The 18685-nt window shown below is 33.6% G+C and overlaps 1 protein-coding gene across 1 annotated transcript in view; it reads left to right on the plus strand.

The window, feature by feature from the left end:
• LOC145297576 (inactive C-alpha-formylglycine-generating enzyme 2-like) overlaps nucleotides 1–18685 on the plus strand; it is an 86292-nt gene that overhangs the window by 54955 nt on the left and 12652 nt on the right. The window contains exons 4-7 of the mRNA XM_080143599.1: nucleotides 91–241; nucleotides 4572–4627; nucleotides 4915–4999; nucleotides 17961–18123. Coding sequence (XP_079999725.1) covers nucleotides 91–241; nucleotides 4572–4627; nucleotides 4915–4999; nucleotides 17961–18123 — 455 coding nt within the window. The remainder of the gene's footprint in view (nucleotides 1–90; nucleotides 242–4571; nucleotides 4628–4914; nucleotides 5000–17960; nucleotides 18124–18685) is intronic.

An 18685-nucleotide genomic window follows, 5' to 3' on the forward strand; every position in this document is an offset into this window, starting at 1 on the left:
CTGCTGTACAATACAATCCTTTGTTGTCTATATTACATTTTTATTTTATTTATTTTATCTCTGTCTTATTTTTCTCTTTTTTCCTTGCAGCCTGAAGGTTTCCTAAGCTCAATTTCAGAACGGATGTCTCATCCAGTCGTCCATGTAAGCCACGACGATGCTTACGCCTACTGTTTCTGGGTCGGCAAGCGGTTACCTACAGATATGGAATGGGAGTATGCGGCAAGAGGAGGACTTGACAGTGCGTCCTATTTCTTATTGACTCCAACAAAGGAGATGTTATTCTTTTGATCAGGTTTATTTGTTTGTACAGCATAGCATCAACATCGCTGGATCAATCATCATCAAACTTGGTCAAACGATCTTTCATGAGCTAACTTAAAACTAATCTAATTTTTGGATGTCAAAGACATAGGTCAAGTTCACGGAAAGGGTGCAAGTCCTACCTTGGACAATAACTTTGGTTCTGTTGATCATAGAAACTCACTACTTGACCCATATTGCAGCCAATGAAGTCTTGCATCTTATATGAATGTGAACTTCTCAACTACCTATTAACTACTCAGTCTTCCTGTCTAATCTGTTTCCTGCTTCCTTTGTGCTAGCTCGTTTGGCTTGTTGATCTAATGGTCTCCATCAGTTCTCTGTTTTTATACCTCGTTGTAATACAGTTTCCTATTCTCTTGTAGCTTCTTTACAAGAACTGCAATCTTGTGGAATTCTTTCCCTGCTGACTGTTTTTCTCCTAACTATAGCCTTGGTCAGTTCAAAATGAATACCAATAGACATCTGCCTTTGCGATAATAATCATGCTTCATTCTTGTTAGATCCTTACAGCAAGTGGCTTCATGTTAGATCCTTCATCAAGTGGCAGTTTCTTAAAAAAAAATGCAACCATGATCAAAATTTTGAACGCATTTTAATCTTCGACTTTTTCCAAATTTGGTGTACAGATATGATGCTCTTCGATAACCGTGGTCACCATGCAGCATGTCTGATTAGATAGATAGTTTTGGGGTTACCAACGTTTACATGGCATAATATGAATACTTCATGCAATCTGAAGAAGTAAACCCCAAATAAGACTTTAACCCATCCTTACGTTGTCAGATGGAGGTATGCTACTCTATTAGAATATTACTCTTCTTGAACTAATCGAAGCGTCAATAATAAAAATAATGGATCATGAGTAGCTGACGTGACTTCTTTACCTGGATTGTTCCACTTACTTTTTATGTTGACCTTGTGATTTAGAATGTTTAACAAGTACACTAATATCAGGGCGTCTCCATTTACGCTAAACATCCACAGAATGCCAACATCAATATATTACATATGAATGAGTCCGTTGTGGAATTTCCACAGGTCCCGCTAGTTATTATTATTGGCTCACAAGGAGCTTTCACACATGTCATCAAAGATCTCCCCTTGAAAACAGTCTGTGGTGTTTCCTGGAAGCTGAGTAACAACAAGTCTCCCCAGATTTCCAGTACTCTCCACCTCTTTCGATAACATTTGCAAATAAATTTGCATTATTGCAACAGCTGCTTGTCATTGATTTCTCTTTGCCAGCGGTCACTGGTCTTCACTGGAATTTGAGTGGCAGTAAGCCTCCCCAAGATCCCAGTTCTCTTCGCACTTATCTGGCAGTGGTTTGGTCAGTTCATCGGTCTTTCCTTATTAGTATTATTATTATTATTATTATTATTATTATTATTATTATTATTGTTATTATTGTTATTGTTATTATTATTATTATTATTATTGTTGTTATTATTATTATTATTATTGTTATTGTTATTATTATTATTATTATTATTGTTATTATTATTATTATTATTATTGTTATTGTTATTATTATTATTGTTATTGTTATTGTTATTATTATTATTATTGTTATTGTTATTATTGTTATTGTTATTGTTATTATTATTATTATTATTGTTATTATTATTATTGTTATTATTATTATTATTATTATTATTATTATTATTATTATTGTTGTTATTGTTATTATTGTTATTATTATTATTATTATTATTATTATTATTATTATTATTGTTATTGTTATTATTATTATTGTTATTATTATTATTATTATTATTGTTATTATTATTATTATTGTTGTTATTGTTATTATTGTTATTGTTATTATTATTATTATTATTATTATTATTATTATTATTATTGTTGTTACTGTTATTATTATTATTATTATTATTGTTATTATTATTATTATTATTATTATTGTTATTGTTATTATTATTATTATTATTATTATTGTTATTATTATTATTATTATTGTTATTGTTATTATTATTATTATCATTATTATTATTAATATTATTATTATTATTATAATTGGGTTTCTGATAGTTTAACTTCTATTGATTTAGTATGTTTTTGTTTTTTGATTTTTGTTTTTTTTGCATTTTTTATTCTATTTCTATTTGCATCTATCTGTGGTTGGCATTTGTGAATTAGTTTCTGCACTTGAGGATTTTCTTTAATATTTCAGATGTTTTCATCCATACTGTACGTTATATAGAATATACGCCATAATCACACTGACACCAGTTTCCGTTAGATCACTGAAGTTAAGTGACGTCCAGCCTGGCCAATACCAGAAGGGTGACAATTTTCGAATACCAGGCGCTGTGTGTAGGAGGACGTTTATACTTCTGGCAGCTCATGCATCCCACTTGGCTTCCCTTTGTGATGCTGCTAGAGGGTCTTCATCGTGACAACCGACAAACTCGCACATTGCATAGTGTCACTCCTCCTTTTGATACCAATTTCTTTTTTTTTTCTTTTTTTTTTTCGGGTTTATCTGAACTGCTTCTAGTGCTCCTACAATTATTGATACAACAGTAATTTTCTCCATGTCTCATATTCCTTTCACTTATCTGGAAAATTCCATGTATTTGCTTAGTTTTTCTGCCTCCTTGATCTTCACCCTGTGGCTGCTGGGATGGCAAAATCTACTAATTGGCATTCTTATTATTATTATTATTATTATTATTAATTATTATCAGATCCAGTTGTCTTGCTGGAATAAGTTTGTCCATTCGGATTCTCAGGTCCAATAAGATTTTACATCTTTCATTTTTCAATATTGGCTATGATTTATGCTTATACCATTTGTCTGAATGTTCAAAGGGCATGCATTGTATCGTTCTCAGTTGACCACCTTCTCAACCCTGTCATGTTTGTTTTTGTATACTTTTTTGATTAGTTTGCTATATGCATTTATGATGTGGTTTATTGTTCCATCCTTTTATCAAGAGAGTCTACATTTACAGTTTTTTCTGGGTTTTGTTTTGTCTATTTTGATTTTTGTGTACTTTATTCATACCATGGTTTTGTAAACCTTTCGACTTAATTGTTTCTATTTGCATTTTGCTTTTCTTTTTTTTTTCTCGTTTTTTTTTTTTCTTTTCTTTTTTTTTACATTTTCACCCCAAACAAGGCACATTGCCACTTTGATGGGAGCTACTATCAGGGACATAAGCTACAGGGGTACTATGTGGGGAGTTGTACAGCAAGATGTCAGTTCATGTTACACTTGAACTTCTGCATGTCAGTACAGTTGGGGAAGCAGGAACCCAGAAGGGAATTCCAAAGTCCAGCGGTTCTGGGGAAGAAACTACTGGAGTAGAAGGCTCTCTTACATCTAGGGATCTCAACTGTGAAGGGGTGGGATTTTGCTGCTTGTCGGGTTTGTTGAGGGTATTTACGTCAAGGGGGTACAAGTGCTTGCAGTTCGTCGGAACATTCACTTTGCCGCTGAGATGGAACAAACTATTAATAAATAAAAGTTAAGATAGACAAAACTTAGTAAAAACTTAAATGTAAACATTTGTGGACAATCTTCACTGAGATTTGAGTGGCAATAATCAACACCAAAGTCCCAGTACTCTTCATACCTATTTACTATGCCTCCCCACGGGACAGAGTTAGACACCAGGGTCGTTTTTTAACGTGGAGAAAAGGTATTCATCCAGTGGAAGTCTGATTACTGCTTTCTATCCTTGGTCCTTCCATTCATTTAACCCTTCACCACTTTTTTGTGTGATATCAGCCAAGACTGATGCTTTTAATATTATTTATACTCACTGGAAGTTCTCACACAGGTCATCATCAGAGATTAATCACTGACAACAACCGGTGGTGTTGCCTGGAGTCTCTGTGATGACAAGCCTTCCCACATATCCAGTACTCTCTACCTCTTTCGATACTCTTTGCAAATGACTTTGCATTATCACAACAGCCGTTTATCATTGATTTTTCGCTAGTAATGACCATTGGTCTTCACTGGGAACTCCCATGACTCTTCACTCTTTTTAGTTGAGGTCTGGTTAGTGCTTTTCCTCTTCGGTCCTTCTATACTCGTTGACTCTTCGACACAATTTTGTGCGCTTTCAACCTAGGATAATGCCTATTATTATCATTATTATTATTATTATTATTATTATTATTAGTAGTAGTAGTAGTAGTAGTAGTAGTAGTAGTAGTAGTAGTAGTAGTAGTAGTAGTATTCATAGTGAAAAGTTTTCCTTACTCCTTTGCAGATCAAGCTTATCCTTGGGGTGACAGGTATATGAAGATGAGAATGAACGTCTGGCAGGTAGGTTTTTTTTTATTCATTTCAGCATTTTCTCTTTGTAATATTTAAACTTGTGAACATTAAAAATATATTGTAGAACAATAGATAGATAGATAGATAGATAGATAGATATGAATGATGCTCTCCAGATACATTTATATCTGAAAATAAACGTTTAATGTGTTCATAAAGACTTTATCGCAATAAGATAGATAGATAGATAGATAGATAGATAGATAGATAGATAGAAGCAATCTTTACATACATAACTTTACAGTTGAGCATTTTCATTGTTATTTTTTTAACAGGGAACGTATCCATCAGACGATAAAAAGTATGATGGTTTTGATGGCACAAGCCCTGTCGATGCTTTCCCAACACAGAATGATTACGGTAAGTTATGCTCTGGTCACAATATAGAACCTTCTTTTTATGTTGATTGGGATACGATTAAATCACTGTGTCTCATCATGATATGCTAGATTTGAAAGTAGATTAAATTTCGTAATCTTCTATTATATAAATCTCACCTGTCTGTTTAAATGTATTATGTATGTATGTATGTTTGTATGTCTGCCTAAAACTTTCGACAGAAGCGACAGATTTTCACAAGATCGTATCATTTTGAAGACCGATCCTTCGGACGACAAATATCGAAAAATTGGGTAAAAACATTAATTCCTTCACCCTCAACTGAACACTTTTCTACAGGGAGGGGTCGCTTTTTTCGCCGATATCTGCGAAAGACATCCCCTCTTTTCGGTTGTCTTGCCTTCATTTACACCTACGTCACTTCCGGTTTGGCGATGGACGCAACAGCAAACACGTCACTTTTTTCACGTTCTTTTCCTCCTTCGCCATACGGGTTCAAGCCTGCCTGTTTAATACCACTTTTTTTTTTTTCAACATACATCTCCAAATACCTGGACAAAACCGGGCACCCAGGCTAGTTCATGATAAAGCGACACAAAATAACGATTGCTTGTATAGAAAAGATATGCCCGGATACATGTGAACATGAAATATTTGTAACTTCCAGTATTAATACGGAATTTTTGAAAACTCTCATATAAATAAGATAATGCAATCTTCATTTTATGTCATTGGAATGTTTTGTGTTGTTTTACTTGGTTTTGATACCAGCACATACTTTGTTTCACTTACTGGGGAAAAAAAAAACGACGTCTGCTTCGACAGAAGAAAGCCCTTACGTCGTATAAAACTATTAAAACATTCAGAGTCACCTCCCTTTTAACACTCTCCGTTTGTAACGATACGATGGTTTGTCGGTAAAATACCAATCATAGGTCATCTAGCAAAATTAGCTTGGCTGGCGAGCGCACGGACGTTTGAAGAATTCTCTCTCTTCTCCTAACTTTCATGGAAGCAAGACGAACCTAGCACATGCATTTTCTCTCTCTCTCTCTCTCTCTCTCTCTCTCTCTCTCTCTCTCTCTCCACTGATGATTCCCGAAAGGATGAAACACTAGTATCTGTAGGTATAAAAGGAATAATTATAATACTTATGTCAGCCCCTTTAAAAACCTGATTCTTTTTGTTGAGCATTCTAAGTTGAAATTAAAATCGGTCACTTAAGCTTACATGTGCAGATCATGATGTCATGATCAGAAGAGTACTCTCGCCCAGCTTTGACTTTTACACTTGATATAAATGTTAATTTCAATTGTATTTATCGCGGTTAACGTTGGCCGTGTGGTTTATTCCTTGTTTATGGAGTCAGAAATGGTTAGAGGCCGGATTTGAATCTCCCAACCGACTGTAATCGTAGCTCCCTGCACTGATGATTCCCAAAAGGATGAAACAGTAGTGTCTGTAGGTATTTAAAAAATAATTATAGCAATATATATATATATATATATATATATATATATATATATATATATATATATATATATATATAAAACAATCGATACAGCAGAAAAGAAATGTTTGCCCGATATAATCCGAGGTAAACTTCAATTAAATGCAAATATTAACATTTATATTTTAATGAATTAATTCCAACCAAAATAAAAAGCTCAATACAGACACAATAGGGTTTAGTAAAGTACTGGTTTGTACCCACTAATAAAATATATTTAATGAAAAAATTAACAATAAACTTCTTTTTAACGATAACAACGTAGAATAGGGTTTTATTGGTAACAGGAACTTGAAGATCGAACTGAGGTAATGGAAGAAAGTTCTTTTTGAGGTCATTGTCGGTCAGTAAGTACATTTCCTGCATCATTATCAACTAATAACAGTTGTCTTCGGTGGATACCGTCAATGCTAGATCAAAATATCCGGTGGACAGGGGACGAGAGAGGATAGGTGTTGCTTGGCTGAAGGTCCGGTCCTGACTGACTGGTTAGTTATTTGTTTCCCCACGAAACAAAATGTGACACAAGGTCGTTTTTAATGTGGAAGATAACCAGCTCCCCACAAAAGGGGCATTCTACAAAAATAAAATTGCCTTAGTATAGAAGGGTTTCCCTCTCCATTGACTAAGGACAATTAATTTGAGTGCAGCAGCTGAGCAGACGCCACACTTCAGCCACCAGTCCAGTATGAGTACCGGATATCGACTGACTGACGTTCCCTCAAGTCTTTTTATCGAGCAGATAAATCGATACACCCTGTTATCTAATAGGTCAGCCTGTGGCCGAAGAACTCAGAGGTGAGGGGAGGGGGGGCATTGATTCACTAGAGAAAATAGTTCTCTGTAATTGCTACAAGGACTTTGAAAATTGTTTTTGGAGTATTCTGTGGAATAATAAATTTAATTGTAAATTTTAATTTACGGTTTAAAATTCTTTTATTTTCTCATATATATATATATATATATATATATATATATATATATATATATAGAGAGAGAGAGAGAGAGAGAGAGAGAGAGAGAGAGAGAGAGAGAGAATAAATGACAAAAAGTTATATTCCAAAATTCATGATGTTGAACATCTTATAGTTTATTCCTTTAATTCAGTTGACTTGTGCAATTCTTGACAGTATCTGTTTCGTAGCACAAAATCAATCACTTAATTATTATATCAATCAGTGAATCTATCATGCCCTTAACTCATCAGGAGAAATAGCAACAATCAATCCGTCAAAGGAATTGAAATGTGATTTGACATGGTAAAAATCCGAAAATTGGAAGAGAGGCTGCAGCTACCTTTTATATTTTTCCATTACGCCATAATGAATTTTTATCAAACAAAGTCATTAAACTCAACTATTCGTACTAACAATTTTAATTAATGTATAAATCTTCTACCAAAATTTTCTATTTAATAATTAGTAAATTTATTAATTCTAAGTTGTGTATACATACTTATGAAAATAATATCAACAAATTATAAATTATTATACATGTTTGTATATACGAAACTAAACTAAGCTAAAAAAAATGTTTTTAAACATTTATCATAACTAATCAATTGATCTGAATTGAAAACCATACATAATTCAAATCTATTAGCTATTACAATCAAACTTATCAATCCTTACAATTATAATTTATAAAATCATACAATTTAAAAACTATACTTACGTTTTGTTAAGTTTGAAAATAAACTGAAAACTCCTTTATATCGTAATTGTCAATAATTAAATTTACTTAATAAAATGAGGCAGAGTTACCTCCCTTGCAACAAATCTAACGAAATTAACATTACTTATATATTTATTAATTCTTTTTTATTTTCACAAAGCATAGACATCCATATTCAACTAATAAGTAATTTTAATATGGTTTTAATGTCTTTCACTTAATATTATTTTTCAAAAAATTACATCGATTTATATTATAAATTAATTCACTAATTTTTCAATACAAAATATCAGTATTACAGATTATTTCAATCGATAATCATAATTTAATTGTATATCACACAAAAGCTCCGCAAACTGAACTGCATTATTTTTCCCTGACAAGTTTCTCGGCTGATACAAGCAACTCAAACTATACCAGTTTTTTTGCTTGTTTGTTTTTGTTGGGGGGGGGGCTTGTTTGTTTGTTTTGTATTTTTGTTGTTGTTTTGTTTTGTTTTTGGTGCACACAAGATCTCTAACTATATAAAATGACAAATGTATTAAATTTAACCATAAATAATTTTCGACAACCATATTGCCGTGTAGCAGCATGCATTTTTTTTTAATGCCTACATCAACCATTTATAATATATTTTTAACTGTATACGCATTGTTAACTATTATTTTTAATAAGTTGTTTTGAACATTTTCTTTAACATAATTTACCGAAACATGGGTAAGGGAGGTAACCATGTTTAAGCTGAAAAGAAAGATAACTCTAGAAAGCTTGTTTGGATTTCTTTCTAGATGTTCGCATTTTGAAACGACTTACATTAAAAAAAAAAAAAAAAAAAAAAAAAAAAAGAGGGAACTTTATATATATAAATATTCGTTTTGGGATTTCATTTCAATAAATAATCGATTAATATAAATCGTTATATTAATCGATTATTTATTGAAATGAAATATTTATTGAAATGAAATCCCAAAACGAATGTAATAAAGCGAGATTTTATTTTTAAAGAATGTCCCTTGAAAAAAAATATTCGATTAAATAATCCGTTGTAATCCTTCGGGACAAGATCAAAGTGTAGTATCTGTTCCGGCAGATGCTGCACTTGGGATGGTTTGTGCCGGTCAATGGAGGGGGGGGGGGCCTCTATACTGGGACAATTATTATTTTTGGTAACCAGTGCCCCCTTTTTGCCTACTTTTAGGGGAGCTGGTTTTTACCTCACATTAAAAACGGCCTTGTGCCTAATTTGCTCAGTGGGGGAGCAAATAAATACCATCCGTTGTAATCCTTCGGGACAAGATCAAAGTGTAGTATCTGTTCTTCAGATGCTGCAGTGCTGCAGTGCTGCACTGCTGCAGTGCTGCACTGCTGCACTTCAATTTCTTGTCTCTGTCAGTGGAGGAGAAATCCTTCACGACTGAGACCATTTTTATTTTTGTTCCTTTTCTCCACATTAAAAAACGACCCTGGTGTCTAACTCTGTCCCGTGGGGAGGCATTGTAAATAGGAACAATGCATTTGTTTTCGGGTTTTTTTTTTTTTTTTTTTTTTTTTTTTTTTTGCTTTTGTTTGTTTGTTTGTTTAGTTTTGCTTTTGTTTTTTTATTATTTTATTTTTGTTTTGTTTGTTTGTTTGTTTTTTTCGTTTAAAAATGGTCAGTTCAGTTTAATATTTTGGCGCTTTATGTCAACAGAAACTCCAATCTAGGGGAGATAACCAGCAGAAAAAAATAAGCATATATAGCAAGGTAATTTGGGACGCTTATTAATTAACGTACACAAAACACACAAGTAATCAATATGTTACAACGAAACGATGTTAATCAACAACAAAAATTAAATGAGCTTTTCAATTAACGAAAATAAAAAAAAATCATGTCATATACTTCTCTCTTTTCCGCCAAAGAAACTCAATGAGATGAATTTTCGGATGTCTTTTTGTATGGAACCAAAAACCTTCATTTAAAAATAAAAAATTTGTTTTTCTTTATTTTAGTTAATCAGTCAGCGTCAGCCTTTTTTGTATCTATAATAATAATGAAAAACAAACGTATTTACTTCGCCATTTGAAGGAGATTTTGAAGTATTTAAACTGTCAATTTCTCGTTATGATTAGAGGGCACTTCTGCATGACAGTGCCATGAGGCGAATGTGTGTAGTTTAGTTTCAAGAACAGCCGATACAGTGCGTGTGTCAGTCAAACAGGTGTTGATAAATCGTATCACTCATTGAAAAAAATATATTATTAAAAATTTCTATAAATTTTTATAAATAAATAAATAAATAAAAAACTTTTATATTAAAATCATATTTTGCTCTATTGACAAAGCAAAAATTATATTTTGATATATGTATCATAGCCTCGCCAACTTCACGGCGAGACTACTCAAATAGAATAATGGCGCCCAACCCCAATTGTTACACTTAGTTGCACGCGCATGCGCACGACTGTTTAAAGATCATTTCAATTGCGCGTACATCGCCTTTCTACACCCAGGCAAATTCTGTGGCCATATAAACGAAACTGTCTTTTCATGCAGACGTCTTGGAAAGCACCTTATGTTATAAAGATTTTGTTTTCATCCAATCGGATTACGAAGAAAACAAATTTCAAAAATATTTTTCAGACAGTGTTCGTGGAGCCTGGAGCCAGCCTGAAATCTATAAATATTGCATTTTGCGTCAAAACCAATCAGTCGACCCTCAACCAACATGCTGTAGACGTTAAACACAGGCGCAACCGATAATTAATTTTCCATGGAAATGGACTTTTTACCTTTTTCTGTCTCTCTGCTAAAGTAAGCGATGCACTTTTATGTTGGTTAATTATTCTTTAAAAAAAGGACTGGTTATTTCCAACCGAGAATTTTTACTGTTCTACTTCATTTCATTTTATTACCTCAGCTGCAGGAAGAGACTCAATTAAGAAAAAAAAACTTTCTTGTCTTCTCTGTTCACTTAATTATGATTCTGAGAAAATAAATTTTGTATTAAATTTATTCATCCACCTTAGTCATCTTTGCTTGATTGTTCAGCTCCATTTTACACATTATTTTTATTTTTATGTTTTGAGTTCGTGGGACCAACATCGACACCCATTAGTCCAGCAACAAATGTTTATACAATCTTACTGTAAAAAAAAAAAAAAAAAAGCAAACTATTATAGTGTAAAAAATATTCTTAAATTTCTATAAATGTTTCATGTTTTTTTTTAAATTACCTTTTGCTACATTTTGCTAAAATTATATTTCGATATATTTTTATACAATCTTATTGTGAAAAAAACAAAAAAAAACAAAAAAAAACAATTATATGTTCCTACATTTTATACAATCGTATAGGAAAAAAACAAAAATTCTAAAAACAATCTATAAATGTTTCATGTTTTTAACATTTATTTTATTTTCGCTTATAAATCACTCATTTAAAAAGAATGATATCAAAACATTAAAATTATATCTTTTATACAATAAATGTTTCTCTTTTCCTATATTTTTGTGTGATTTATTTCGTTATTATATATTTTTGCATTCTTGGAGGCACTTGTTTATATTTGAGGTTCAGAGAACGGCCGATAGAGGGCATTTCTCATGCAAAGAAGAGGGGTCGATAACTCGTCTCAGTCGCCTCCTGGCACTGTCATGCAGAAGTGCCGATTAAAGTTTAAAGTCAAGCATTGTAGTTTACTTGAAAAGGGGAAATTAATCATAATTCAAATTTTAAAAAAAATGAGAGAAATAGTGATATGTATTTAAATTTTTTAAAAAATGATACTCTTGTAGAGAAAGGGCCGTGCTGATATAATAATAATAATATTTCAAAATCCATTTTCAACATGAGTAGGGGGTGTTTTTGTTTTTGTTTTGTTTTTGTTTTTTAACTATTCTGTAGTTTCACCTAGCAATTTAATAAACAAAGATACCGTAGAAATTGAATTTAATAATAAAAATATTTACACGGTCCTTTCTCTACATAAGTACCTGCATTGTCAAAACTTTTATCAAAAAAAAAATAATAATAATAATAATAATAATAATAATAATAATAATTATACATAAAATCGTAAAATATACACATATTGCTAATGTCTTTCCTTTTCGTAAACTGTTTCAGCAATTTCCAGGACTTGGCTATGTTAGAATAAATTGCTTTGACTCTTCCGGAAATAAGGGATCGTAGTTATTCCCCTTGGCCGGAATTAAGGATTCTGCTATATTGATTTCTCGAAAACCCGTGTATACTTTTAAGTTGATAAAACCTTTGCGAAAGGCATTCCTGTTTACTCTTCTTTTATTTCTACTTATCATTTCAATTTTATCAACTTAAAAAAAAAAAAAAAAAAAAAATGGACAAACTACTGCGACTGCGTCTGGACAGATTTAACGTAGAACCAACAGCTCCGAATTCAGAAAAAATCTATAAACACTGGAAATTGACATTCGAGTATTACTTTTGCACTTTAAACAACGGGGGAAATAGAAAATAATGCACACAATCTCTCCGCCTTGATTAATTCAGTCTCAGCGACAATATTCGAAATAATAAGCGATGCTATGGATTACAATGGCGCCATAGAAACGCTAGATGCCGTTTACAATGTAAACTTTACATGAAACCGGCAAACATTATATTTAATTTAACCGACATAAACTTCTGACGAATAAACAGAAACCAGCACAAACTATCAACGAAAGGCATTACTGTTTACTCTCCTTTTATCTCTACTTATCGTTTCAGGCTATATTATTTGTGTAATCAGTTTTTTTGTTTTTTTTCGTTTTTTTTTTTTTTTTCATTTAACATTCTTTCTTTGTTCCACTGCTTATTTCAACGGCACAAATTCTACCTTGGAAAATATGCTTGTTTTTGCTATGTTTATGCTGGTTATTTCCCCTAGTTTTAAGTTTCTGTTCGTATGAGCCAATATTTTGTTAGTTGTTCAAAACGGGTGCTGGCCGCTGGCGCCTTACTCGGCGCTTTGTATATACTGTCATCAATCTGAGGGGGATAACTCCGTTTTACTTGGAGATTCGTTTATTTTTTTTCTGATACGAGAATTTAGGACTCTGAAACCTAGGTATTGTACGAAAATTCACGATTATTCAAGAAAAAATAAATGTTAACCTTAAAAAAAGGCACAGAATGAAACCATTTATAACAAAAAAAATTAAGCCGATGATGAAGGTTCTCATACTGGTTTTCTCTCTTTTTAATATAAGGTCCAATTTGACTGGGGACAGACTTTTCTTTGGGCTACTGCCCGGAAAAAACAATTTTCATTATTTCAGTTGTTTTGAAAGCTTTCCAATCGGATTGCATCGTCACGCTGGACTTATTTTGGAATACATTCTCTCTAAAGAAATAGTTTGCATTTCGGATCAACTTGAGAGGAGTTTCATGCAAGCTGAAATATTATACGCGGTTTGTTTTATATATATTTTTTTTACATATCCAACATTTTTTTAATTGTTTATTTGGCAATTTATAACTACAATAAATTGCGGTTTCACTTAATGCCTTAACTAGCAAATTCTATCATACAAATATAATTTGCTGATTTCTTTATGTCCTCTGATGAGAAGAATAACAAGAATAACATTCTTTGAAACTCCGTGGAATAAGGACTTTGTAAATTGCTTTTTGGAGTATTCAGTCGAACAATAAATTTTGATTGTAAAGTTCAACTTACAGTTTTAATTTTCTTTCTCTTATAATAAGCTCTACTCTCTATTGCGTATTGAGCTTTTTTATTCGGTTGGGATAAAATTTTCTATATATAAATACTGTTATTCATATTAGTTTGAAGTTTACCATTGTGTATATCAGGTAAACACTACACCCCTTTGTTTTCATTATATATATATATATATATATATATATATATATATATATATATATATATATATAGAGAGAGAGAGAGAGAGAGAGAGAGAGAGAGAGAGAGAGAGAGAAAGTTCCTAAAAAATACACTATAAAATTTTAGAAAAGACTATCAAATTGTAGAGATTAAAGGTAACATTAGGTGAATTTTAAACAAAAGATTTGAAATAGAGGAAAATATATTGATTTAGTACGGATAACTTGTTAGGAAAATCAAGAATAAAAAGTTGGTAATGAATGAGGAAGAAAAATTGTTTAGTGTGTAAGAAAAAGTTGAGTAATCATGTTTATTTCCGCTAGTGCCGTGACAGTTGGCGTTTTACCTTGTGTGTAAATCGGACAGGGATTGTAGATATGTGTATATTAGCTTGCCTATCTTTTTTCACTTTTAGTACACACTTCTGATGTTATAGTTTGTGAATGTCTCTCATTTCATATTCCGAGAGCTTTTGTTCTCAGTTTCCTCGGATGAATTCGTGATGTACTATTTTATAAAATGACAAATGTATTAAATTTAACCATAAATAATTTTCGACAACCATCTTGCCATGTAGCATGCATTTTTAATGTCTACATCGACCATTTATAATATCCTTTTAACTGTATACACACTGTTAACTATTATTTTTAATAAGTTGTTTTGAACATTTTCTTTAACATAATTTACCGAAACATGGGTAAGGGAGGTAACCATGTTTAAGCTGAAAAGAAAGATAACTCTAGAAAGCTTGTTGCGTTATAGTTTGTGAATGCCTCTCATTTCATTTGCCGAGAGTTTTTATTCTAAGTTGCCTCAGCTGAATTCATGATGTACTCACGTGTATCAAGTCTGAAAAAAAATTGAACTGCAAAGAGAGGAAGAAAGTTGTGTTTGGGTTTTTATAGTGCATGCAAAAATATTAGAAAATGAATATTCTTGTGCCTGTAGCTGACTGAAGGGAACTGCTGATTGAAGATTTTGAACATGAAGATGTTGATATCGTCTCTTTTGATAGTGGTCCTCCTTACAGTTTTAGACCACTTCATGTTCCTGAAGGATTTCCAACAATGTCAGCAGAGGCCAGCGATTGCTTCAAATCATCGAATAAGATCGTTATATTTTTATTTTTTTTTTTTACACAGTGATTACCACTTATCAAGGCCCGGAAGCCACTCAGGGATAAGGGTTATTGCAAGTACATTACGTTAGTGTGGAGATTTGATGAAGTGTTTACTTAAGGGGGCGGTTCATTAGGAATTTGTTAACGTTGGACTTGAAGACATCCAAGTTGTAGTCTGGTGGGAAGCAGGCAGACGGAACAGAGTTCCACAGGCGTGCAGTTCTAAGAAGCTTTGTTCATGGAATCTGCGTTTTGATTTAGGCACAGATATAGAGTAGGGGAAATTTTTGACAGTGGATTCAGCTAGACGGGTGTTTTTTGTGAAAGATTGGCGAGGGGGGACCAGAGATTGGAGTTCAGACGAGTACCTGCCATGGAAATAACGATATATAGACATTAAATAATAGTTCAACACTTGCCAATGCAACATTGTTGTATTCACTCATTATGAATAGTGATAGATGACTTGTCATGGAGTATCCACTGACGCATTGGCAAAACCGACTAGAGACTATCACACAGACACCTTTGAATTCCACCAGAGCTGCTTTAGCTAGGCTGCAGTCCTAATGGCAATGTTTGTCAGACTAATCTGTCTTGAGTGGCTTTTCCAAGAATCTGTAGGACTAACCTGAGTTGCCCCTAAAAGCCAAGAAGCAGGACAAAAATAATACCATTCCCCAAGAAATTATAGTTTCTTAGCCCCTCTCTTTCTCTTTCTCTTAAACCGGACACAAACCAGAAACTGCTACTCAGAGTCCCTCATCATCTCCCTCTCTCTTTCTTCTTAACGAATCCCTAGCCAGCATGACAGGTGAGTAGGCAGTACACTCTTCTGAAACCAACGAGGCATAAGTTACCAGTGAACATTTTTAACAAGAGGTGTACTCACTCCAAAATGTAAAAAGGCAAATAAAGTTCTTTCCTTTTAAAGGTTAACATTTGAATTACTTTTATTATTCCAACAACAACTAATGAAGACAAGTGCCAGCCAGTGTTACAATCCAAAGTTTCCCACAGCGTAGATCTGACACTAACTGTTATCATAGTCCTGTCGCATTTGATGAAAAGCTGCTGCTGATGCCTTTTTGTAGATATCATCATTTGAACAACAGACCACAAATAATCAAGCTTCGTCTCGAAGATGTCACATGTTGATGGCAATTAAATTTGAATAGTCGTTGTTCAAGAAATGTTGACAATATTTCAGTTCATGCCAGATCGTCAGGAATTTGTAAAGATTATATTTTTCAGGAATATGTAATATGCTCGAAAGTGTATGTGTGTGTGGGAGGTGGGGGGTGACTTCAATCAAGTATCCCCACGTCTTCAACTGACCATCTTACTCCAAACACACGTTTATGGAATACAAAATGGAATAAGATTGGTAAGTTGAAGTGTTTTTGTGTAGAGATAGGTTTAATATATTGCCGGCTGGTTGAAGAAGAGAACAGTTCAGTTCCGTTTACACGTGTTTATAGATAGTAGTTGTCGGTATGAAGGAATCTGATTAAAAGAGAAAGACAGGGCAAAGTCTTCTATGTATTAACATGTTGTCATGCGTGAGTGTGAGTTGTATGTTCTTTAGCATGACAAAGAATGTTCGTTTGGGTACAGCACGTGTAGAATGATAAAGTTCATGTGGGTACGGCACGTGGAAATAAATGGAAGTTAGAAGAAAGCCATAGCAAACTCGTAGTACTCACGTTCAGCCTGGGATCTAAGCCGCAGGTGGTCTGCTTCCAGGCAGGGTTAGGTTGAAAGAGGATTAAAGGTTCGTGATTTCGCCTTTTATATACTTTGTCATATGATTGAGAGCTGGTTTGTGATTGGACAAGCCAGAGAGAAAATGGATTTCAAATCTCATCGAGAGAAGTAGCTGTGATGTAGCGGGAGTCGGCTGCAACACGTTCTTCTTTTATCCTATCTTCTTAATGGGCTGTGTTGAGATTCTAATGTGGTTGGTTGTTGGGGTACAAAGCCATATTCCATAATTTATAAGAAGTGTTTACTTTTTAATCTCTTTCCGAATTTTGTATCTTGAAATCACAGGCTGTTAACAGCTAATTCTTATGGCATCATTTGTCTGTAGAGTTCAGTGTATCCATCGTTTTTAATTTGTAGTGAAGACAAGACTACTACTACTACTACTACTACTACTATCATTACAGTATACTCTCTTTCTCTCTAGCCTTCCCCTTTCCTTCCCTCCTTCCTTCTTTTCTCTCTATGCGACCAGAGGTTTTAGCCAATCAGGACAGAGGACAGTTTTGGAGGGAAAGAAGGGAAGATATAAAATATTCGGGGTGAAAGATAGCTGACACCAAGATGGAGAGACGAGTTGTTCCCGGAGTCATTACACAAAATGAAAAATCTCGAACTTTCTGTGATCTGATACAACTTACAGGCTTACTGTAACCTTGGATGCTGAAATGTATATAAAAACCGTGTCGTTTTGAAATGCCTTGTTTCGTTGTTATTATTATCCCCAGGTCTGTTTCTAGACCATTTCAACACCCCCGTCTTCTTATTAATTTCAACGACTTACCAAGAGGGGACCCGCCAAAATGGTGACCTATCCAACAAAAATTACATTAAGGTAACCACCATAAATGTATTTTTAATGTTTTTTTTCTCATTATTTTTCTAGCTTTCTAGGCGGTCCTAGTTAGGGCGGGGGGGGGGGGCATTCCATACTACCGCAACTGCTGATGGGGGAGGGGGGGGGTTATATGTTTTTTCTTCAGATCGTTGTGAAATGTTTTTAATATTTCAATTTATATCAGATCGTTAAGATTTTTTTTCTCCCATTTTTATTTCAGGAATGTACGACATGCTCGGAAATGTGTGGGAGTGGACCTCAACCAAGTACTTTGAGAGGGTAGTTGATCGAACCAAGCAACCACTGCGATATACTCTCAAGGGTGGATCCTTCATCGACACAAGAGATGGTAATTACAACTACATCGTGAGAACTGCAAACAAGTAAGATGAAAATTTCCATTTGTTTGAAAAATACATTCTAATTATTTCTTTAATTTCTACTATTTGTATCTTTTGGACTACAGGGTGGATCAATAAAATTGTCGCCATAGAAAAGACGACATGATTTGAACTAATGAAGGCAGAGTTTTTTTTTTTTTTGTTGCAGACCATCTACTGGTTTGTTAGTTGTGTACAAATCCCAAGAGCAATAGGAGCCCTCTATCATATCTGAAAGTAACACAATGGTCAACGAGCGAGATTCAGAGATGTGCCGCTGTACAACTCATGCTCTCTACCGATCTATTATGATAACAGGACCATTGCCACAGTGCATTGCTGGATTGCCACAGTGCATTGCTGGATTGCCACAAATAACAGAGATGTGCCCAGGGTGATGAAAACAAAGTTTCCGGTCACGGTTATGGTCTTTGGTGTGGTTTCAAGTGAGAGCCACATCATCTTTGAAGTCGGCTTGAAAGGCAACACCAAAGTGTACCTGGATGTGCTGAAGAATTTGGTGATCCCCCCGGTGCAATTAGCTCGTCGTTAGCAGACCCTGAGT

The sequence above is a fragment of the Euprymna scolopes genome, chromosome 2 (assembly GCF_053919585.1).
Source record: "Euprymna scolopes isolate OS-2025 chromosome 2, ASM5391958v1, whole genome shotgun sequence".
In the NCBI taxonomy this organism is placed as follows: domain Eukaryota; kingdom Metazoa; phylum Mollusca; class Cephalopoda; order Sepiida; family Sepiolidae; genus Euprymna; species Euprymna scolopes.